The sequence below is a fragment of the Mytilus edulis genome, chromosome 2, assembly GCF_963676685.1.
Source record: "Mytilus edulis chromosome 2, xbMytEdul2.2, whole genome shotgun sequence".
Taxonomy (NCBI): domain Eukaryota; kingdom Metazoa; phylum Mollusca; class Bivalvia; order Mytilida; family Mytilidae; genus Mytilus; species Mytilus edulis.
The window spans coordinates 81,795,465-81,803,599 of record NC_092345.1 but is presented as its reverse complement, the minus strand read 5'-3'; the positions used below and the strand labels follow the sequence as shown (position 1 = coordinate 81,803,599).

Below are 8,135 nucleotides of genomic sequence, written 5' to 3'. Positions count from 1 at the left end.
GATAGAATAAGTGACGAATAATGATTATCGTCTTTTAGAATTATGAATTATACTGAACCAAAAGGCCTCTCTCATTTAACCGTTCTTTAAAAAAACATAAACTTGCATGTGCTAACCTGTTGTATCCAGCGAAAACGTCCCATGTGAAATACTTATATTAGTAAGTAAATAATTATGTAACAATGTAACCAAATATATAAAGAACTTATTAATAAAGCGAAGCAGTTACATACATGTGCATCTTTATAATCAGGGTGCAACTATTTAATTTTTCATATATTGTACGAAAACTCTACGTTATGGTAATATATGCCTCTTATAGCATTTCTGATGAGAGTATTATATCTCATCGTAAATGTTATGTATATAAAAGGATGTACGGTCTGAATCACATCCTAAGTAATAAAACGCCATAAGAGTTTATAAACAAAGTTTACTATTTAACGAGCCATATCTTATTCAACTTTTGTAAAAATCTGTTGGTAAACAAGTATAAATATAAAACAGAAATTGTCAGTATGTGACAGTGTTTTAAACACGAAAACCAGATAATTTATTTTCGACATTTATGTAAAAATCTCTTCGGGAAATGGAAGTTGGCCACAAATTCGACACTGACTAGGTAAAAAGAGGAAGTAAACATTCAACTCGTACAAAATTTGGTCAGGAAAGTCGTTGAGAAAAAGTTCGTAGTCTGTGACGTGTCAGTTGGGTTTATTTCAAATATACACTGCATGCAAATCCAAGCAAAGCTGATTGTGACATTCCCAGGATCACAAAAGGAAATTGAGAAATCAAAAGAAAGGTATGAATTATTTAGGAAGCTACCATTTAATTTTTAGTAGGGGGATTTTGTCCTGCATTTTTTTTTTGTAATCTCTGTCCTGTCTTTTCATTTTTCACTCTATTCGATACTGCTTTTTTTCTAGTTTATCCTGACTTTTCTTTACAAAATTGTGATCCTGCCTTTTTTTTGTAAAGTTGCCCATCCTGCCTTTTTTTTACTTAAAACTCCTGTCCAGCTTTTGTTTTCAAATTTCAATTTGCCCACACATACAAGTCAAAAGGTAGCTCTCTAATAACAGTATCTGGTAATCCGTTTTCAATATTAAGAATTGGGATTAATTATTGAGTTAGGCTTTATGGTAAAGAGAATGTTGCATTTTCTTTTGCACATTCTTCTATTTAAGATCCACACAAAAGTTTCCATTCTGTGTTTATTTTGTAGCTGCATCTTAATGTCTATACAGTTTCAACCAATTACATTTGAAAAATAACAAAGAATCATAGAAAGATTGGATTGACACGACCCATGATTCTGTAATGAGGAGAACCTAAATTGCAACCATGATTAAAGGGGCATGATTTGTCAAATTCTGATATTTGATTTATGACATACTTATAAACACATATTTCCAAATCGCAAGAAGTCTAAAGATAAACAATAGACAATGTATGGACTTCGATAATATGTATCAGCAATTCGGGTGTATTTAAGTCTATATGGCATATAATAAAACATCGAGATCGTAACAGAAGAATGTTGACGACAGAAACATGAATATATAAATATGAATAGATAGCGAGCACTGTGGTGTGCTTATTCGGACATGTTGAAATACGTGTATATAATGTCAAATCATAAAAGTACAAATTGTTTCTAATAAAACTTGTACGCTTATATTTTTGCCTAATTGGGCGCAATGTGGGTACCTTGACCTAACCAGTATATCTTTCATAGTTACATTTTCCATAAAAAATCGCATGGATTATCAAAATTTCAGATTTATTTTATGGTAGTTTATATTCTATCTTTTTAGTAATGTTATATGAACGCTGTCATTTAATGAGATATTTTTATGAGTTTTATATTCAAATTTTTTAAAAATAAATAGCCAGGTGCTTTCACGGTCAATTCATTCGCTAAAATAAAGTTTATGTATCTAGGTTTAAAAACAAGTTTTTGAAATTAGACCTTTTTATACCTTAAATAAAAAAAAGTTTTACTGTTTTGATTCGATACACACTGGAAAACAACAACAAAAAGGAAAGACAGAAAAAACGCCCAAAGCAATGCAATTCAAAATTAGATTTTAAATCACTTCAGTTACCGCTGTCGTACGTGGTCAATTTGTTTTACATCTTCGTCCTCTTTTTGCCACTCAGTCTATTTTGACCAAACTTTGCAGACACATTGCAAGGAACGTTCTGTACAGATGATCCTCATGTCGACCAATGTAAATATACAGGCACATTTGTCTTTTAAAATCATGCTTTCATCCTCTCAGCCTAAAATGGCTTATTTGCTTATATTCAAATTTATAGGAACCTTTCGTTATTTTATGATTTGTTTTGTTCAATCATTGATGAAGGTAAAAAAGTGAAATAACTATTCGCCTCTGGCAGACTGTTTTGTTCAATTTTGTCAAATTTAGGCAAGAAACCTTGCTGAATAATTATTCACTTACAAGTGATAAATTTGACCTCATTGAATCTATATTCATGTAACATCCAATTTAACCCCTCAGCTAGAGATGAATTATGCTTGTTCAGTTTTTAAAAGAACCAAAAAGTCAACATTGAAAGTGAAACAAGGTCAAACCATTTGCTTGACTAATTCGATTTAAAAAAACCTCATTCTTATAAAAGTAAAAAGGATGATTAACATACATTTTAACCTATCGAAAGACAGTAAACAGACCTAGAAAACTCCAATTGCACGTGGTCACTATCCATTTATATCTGTAGCTATGTTTCTATCAGGCAATATGACCGTTGACTGTCGGATATTGCTTCCTGGTAAATTTTATGGCCTCTAGACTAAAATGTAAACGAAGTGTTGAAACATATTATCGAGCCCATGTATTGTAAATTGTTTATTTTAGATTTTTTTATAATTTGAATATACGTTTAAGTGTGTAATAAATCAAATATTAGAATTTGACCCAACTCGGTGAACATTAATTTGACAACATTACAACGCCTACAAATCTCCAAATTTTACTGATAAGTGCTTGATCCTCTTCTGCATGGTCAGAGGAAACGGTCGTACTCCCAAGACTGCATTAGAATTCGATCAAAGCATTTTGTAGTACTCAATTATTCCGAAAATTAAGAACAAACTTAAGGTATATAAATTTAATTGTGTGTCTTAATTCATTTTGTTCAAGATACGCTCCTCTATTCATAACATGTTTTTTAGTTTTTCATGCAATGTGTCAAAAAGTGTTTCTAAATTTGCCCGATTTAGGGGATGCATATACAAAGAAGCATGCTGATTTAAACTTCTTAACACAATCCAATAGAAAAAAAATGAGTCGGGTAAGTGAAATTGAGTTTAAAAAAATTCCTTCCATGTTCATTTTTTTCAAAACTTTATTCACAGAATGATATGGAAGTATAATTTCTCTATTTTACACAGGTTTGGTCAGTTTGTTATATCACTATGGTCACGATGGACGTTTCAGTATTGACTTGTAGCCTTGTGTTAATGATTATTACAGCGGGTCAAGTATGTATGTGTCCGGGAAAATGTTCATGTGGATACAGAGATAACCGTACGTATCGAGTAAACTGTTCATACGAAGGACTAACACATGTACCAACAGATATTCGAAACTACAAAGAACTTAAATTTATTCTATTGAACAATAATCATATTTCAGCACTGGAATATGGTCAGTTCAATGGGTTACATGAATTAAATTATTTAGACTTATCAAATAATCATCTTGAAGAACTGTCGAGCGAAATGTTTATAGGAATGATAAATTTAAAAACGTTAAAACTGAACTACAACCGAATGTCCATGGGTAAAATCTATGAAAATGCATTCAAATTTCTTGAAAATGTCCAAGTTTTTGAAATGTATGGAATCTATAAAGATTTTTTGGTTGAAGATTCTTCATATCCTGTTAGTGTTTTGAATCTTAAAAAAGTAACTACTTTGAAACTTGATGGACAAAACCATAGTAGTTTTGATAAGGCATTTATGCAGTTGAAAAACTTGCAGATTTTATCCCTTTCTGGAATAAATGGGTATTGTACCATTAACAGAATACGTGAAGATCATTTCGTAAATTGTCCATATCTCGTTATATTAGATCTCAGTTTATGTGAAATCTATTCAATTGATGCAGGAGCATTTTCCAAGCTTGAGAAGCTTGAAGATTTGAATCTTTCTTTCAATCATCATTTAGAAATGACGGGGGTGAAAAACGCAACACTAAATTTAAAAAGGACTAATATAAAAGCTCTTAAGCTTAAGTACATACATAGAAAACATCAAATTATTATCGAAAAAGATGCTTTTACGGAATTGAAAAACACAAGTTTGGAGATGCTTTACTTAGATCAAAATAAAATCGCAAGAATGGAACAAGATGTAATTTATACACTTCCAAAAACGATGAAGTTCTTATCTGTCAGGGACAATAGATTTACCAATGGCAAATTTGTAAAAGTACTTTACAAACTTGAAAATCTAGAGTCGTTTGATTGTAGTTTCCAATTGCAGAGTACTTTGTCCCATGGAGAGAGTCCTTCATTTATCAGTGTGTTCTTTCAAAGTATCGCAAGCGAAAAGAAAGATGAACCTAAGTTTCCACCTAAATTACGACACATATATGCCAGCCATATGAATTTACATTACTCATTGATACCGTCTGCTAGTCTTTATAACAACTGTCTGGAAACTCTGGACTTTTCATCAAACAAATTTGAAACATTTGGTGGAGAATGGAAAGGATTACATTCACTAAAACTGTTCAACTTATCAAGTAATGGAGTGCGTTTTATACATCCCGATTTTTTTAATGATATGAAAAATTTGTCTGTTTTACTATTAAATGACAACCATATCGGGAAAACAATCGCAACAGATACACAATTTAAAATATTTTCTTCTCAGGTGAATTTAAAATATCTGGATTTATCACACAATGAAATTAAAGAACTCCCAAAGTTTATCTTTTCAAATTTAGGAAATCTTGAACAACTCCTTTTAAAAGACAATGTTTTAACAGCACTGGATTTTCATTTGCAAGATTTATATAAAATAAAATTCATTGACTTCCAAAACAATTCGATATTCGAATTCTCAGATATACAACGTGACATCCTGAGCAAGTTATTTAGGACTAATAATCTAACTATAAATTTAGAAAACAACAAACTAAAATGCGACTGTCAGAATCCAGATTTTCTTAAGTGGTTTAATGAGAATCATATTCATTTCGTAAATTTTTATAATTATAAATGTAAGTTTAAAAATGGATCTTACGTTTTTCTAAATCGGGCAAGCGAACTATTCTCCGAGCTGAGTAATTCGTGTAAGTCACTGCAAATCACAGTTTATAGTGTGATAGGATGCCTTCTCTTTACCCTGTTACTATCAATAATTGCAATAATTTACTATAATAAAGGTAAACGAAAACACATCATCAGTTTATTCAGTCGACATGTTCAACCATATGAAGTGCTTGACCATGATGAAAAATATGTAGTTTATTTGTCATATTCAGATCGCTCGTCGGAAGTCGTTTCAAGAGTAGAAGAACATTTAGAAAAAATGGATTTTTCCTGTTTTGGAAAACATAAAATTGAGTATGGTGAGCCAGAAGTACCAGGATTAACAGCTGGTCTAGGACAGAGTGACTGTATTGTGTGTTTTTTAACACAGGATTATCTCGATGATGGTTTATGTGTTCAAGAGTTTCGATATGGGATTCACAAAGGATATGAGACCGGAAGGCAAATTCTAATACTAATTTTACTAGAAGATATTGATGAGACAAATTTGTTAATTCAAAATGAAGAATTTTATCGTTATGTTTTAAAAAATACGCCATATACTCCAAGAAGTGGAGAAGATTTAATTTCTTACGTTGAAAAACAAGTAAGGGAGATTCAAAGTTTGTAAAAGTATACAATGTAAAAGTTCATATCGTTTTATATATGTGATTTCTGATAGATATTTACTTTTAAACATATAAACGATTAGTTTTGTGTGTAGTCTTGTTTGATAATAGATATAGGAAGATGTGGTGTGAGTGCCAATGAGACAACTCTCCATACAAATAACAATTTAAAAAAAGTAAACCATTATAGGTCAATGTACGGCCTTCAACACGGAGCCTTGGCTCACACCGAACAACAAGCTATAAAGAGCCCCAAAATTACTAGTTTAAAACCATTCAAACGGGAAAACCAACGGTTTAATCTATTTAAAAAAAAAAAAAAAACTAGAGGCTCTAAAGAGCCTGTGTCGCTCACCTTGGTTTTTGTGAATATTAAACAAAGGACGTAGATGGATTCATGACAAAATTGTGTTTTGGTGATGGTGATGTGTTTGTTCATCTTACTTTACTGAACATTCTAACTGCTTACAATTATCTCTATCTATAATTAACTTGGCTTAGTAGTTTCAGAGAAGATTTTTGTAAAACCCAACAACAGGTTGTCCGATTCACCTGAAAAATTCAGGGCAGATAGATCTGGACCTGATGAACATTTACCCCATGTCAGATTTGCTCTAAATGCTTTGGTTTTTGAGTTATAAGCCAAAAACTGAATTTTACCCCTATGTTCTACTTTTAGCCATGGCGGCCATCATGGTAAGTTGACCGGGTCACGCCACACATTTTTAAAACTAAATACCCAAATGATGATTGTGGCCAAGTTTGGTTTAATTTGGCCACGTATTATCAGAGGAGAAGATTTTTGTAAAAGATAACTAAGATTTACAAAAAATTGTTAAAAATTGACTATAAAGGGAAATAACTCCTAAAGGGGTCAACTGACCATTTCGGTCATGTTAACTTATTTGTAAATCTTACTTTGCTGAACATTATTGCTGTTTACAGTTTATCTCTATCTATAATAATATTCAAGATAATAACCAAAAACGGGAAAATTTCCTTAAAATTACCAATTTAGGGGCAGCAACCCAACAACAGGTTGTCCGATTCACCTGAAAAATTCAGGGCAGATAGATCTTGACCTGATGAACATTTTTACCCCATGTCAGATTTGCTCTAAATGCTTTAGTTTTTGAGTTATAAGCCAAAAACTGCATTTTACCCCTATGTTCTATTTTTAGCCGTGGCGGCCATCTTGGTTGGTTGGCGGGGTCACGCCACACAATTTCTAAACTAGATACCCCAATGATGATTATGGCCAAGTTTGGATTAATTTGGCCCAGCAGTTTCAGAGGAGAAGATTTTTGTAAAAGATAACTAAGATCTACAAAAAATGGTTAAAAATTGACTATAAAGGGCAATAACTCTTAAAGGGGTCATTTGACCATTTCCGTCATGTTAACTTATTTGTAAATCTTACTTTGCTGAACATTATTGCTGTTTACAGTTTATCTCTATCTATAATAATATTCAAGATAATAACCAAAAACAGCAAAATTTCCTTAAAATTACCAATTTAGGGGCAGCAACCCAACAACTGGTTGTCTGATTCATCTGAAAATTTCAGGGCAGATAGATCTTGACCTGGTGAACATTTTTAGACATGTCAGATTTGCTCTAAATGCTTTGGTTTTTGAGTTATAAGCCAAAAACTGCATTTTACCCCTATGTTCTATTTTTAGCCGTGGCGGCCATCTTTGTTAGTTGGCGGGGTCACGCCACACAATTTCTAAACTAGATACCCCAATGATGATTATGGCCAAGTTTGGATTAATTTGGCCCAGCAGTTTCAGAGGAGAAGATTTTTGTAAAAGATAACTAAGATCTACAAAAAATGGTTAAAAATTTACTATAAAGGGAAATAACTCTTAAAGGGGTCATTTGACCATTTCCGTCATGTTAACTTATTTGTAAATCTTACTTTGCTGAACATTATTGCTGTTTACAGTTTATCTCTATCTATAATAATATTCAAGATAATAACCAAAAACGGGAAAATTTCCTTAAAATTACCAATTTAGGGGCAGCAACCCAACAACTGGTTGTCTGATTCATCTGAAAATTTCAGGGCAGATAGATCTTGACATGATGAACATTTTTAGACATGTCAGATTTGCTCTAAATGCTTTGGTTTTTGAGTTATAAGCCAAAAACTGCATTTTACCCCTATGTTCTATTTTTAGCCGTGGCGGCCATCTTGGTTAGTTGGCGGAGTCA

The 8,135-nt window shown here is 32.2% G+C and overlaps 1 protein-coding gene across 1 annotated transcript; it reads left to right on the top strand.

Annotated features, from left to right (window-relative positions):
* Positions 1-381: 381 nt before the first annotated feature.
* LOC139513133 (toll-like receptor 4) lies at positions 382-6,006 on the top strand. The gene is made up of 2 exons (XM_071301361.1): positions 382-805; positions 3,422-6,006. The coding sequence occupies exon 2, from the start codon at positions 3,446-3,448 to the stop codon at positions 5,918-5,920; it is 2,475 nt and encodes an 824-aa protein (XP_071157462.1). The 5' UTR covers positions 382-805; positions 3,422-3,445; the 3' UTR covers positions 5,921-6,006.
* The last annotated feature ends 2,129 nt before the right edge of the window (positions 6,007-8,135 follow it).

Excerpts from the sequence above, each read along its gene's own strand:
- LOC139513133 (XM_071301361.1), top strand. The coding sequence starts at position 3,446 with ATGGTCACGATGGACGTTTCAGTATTGACTTGTAGCCTTGTGTTAATG.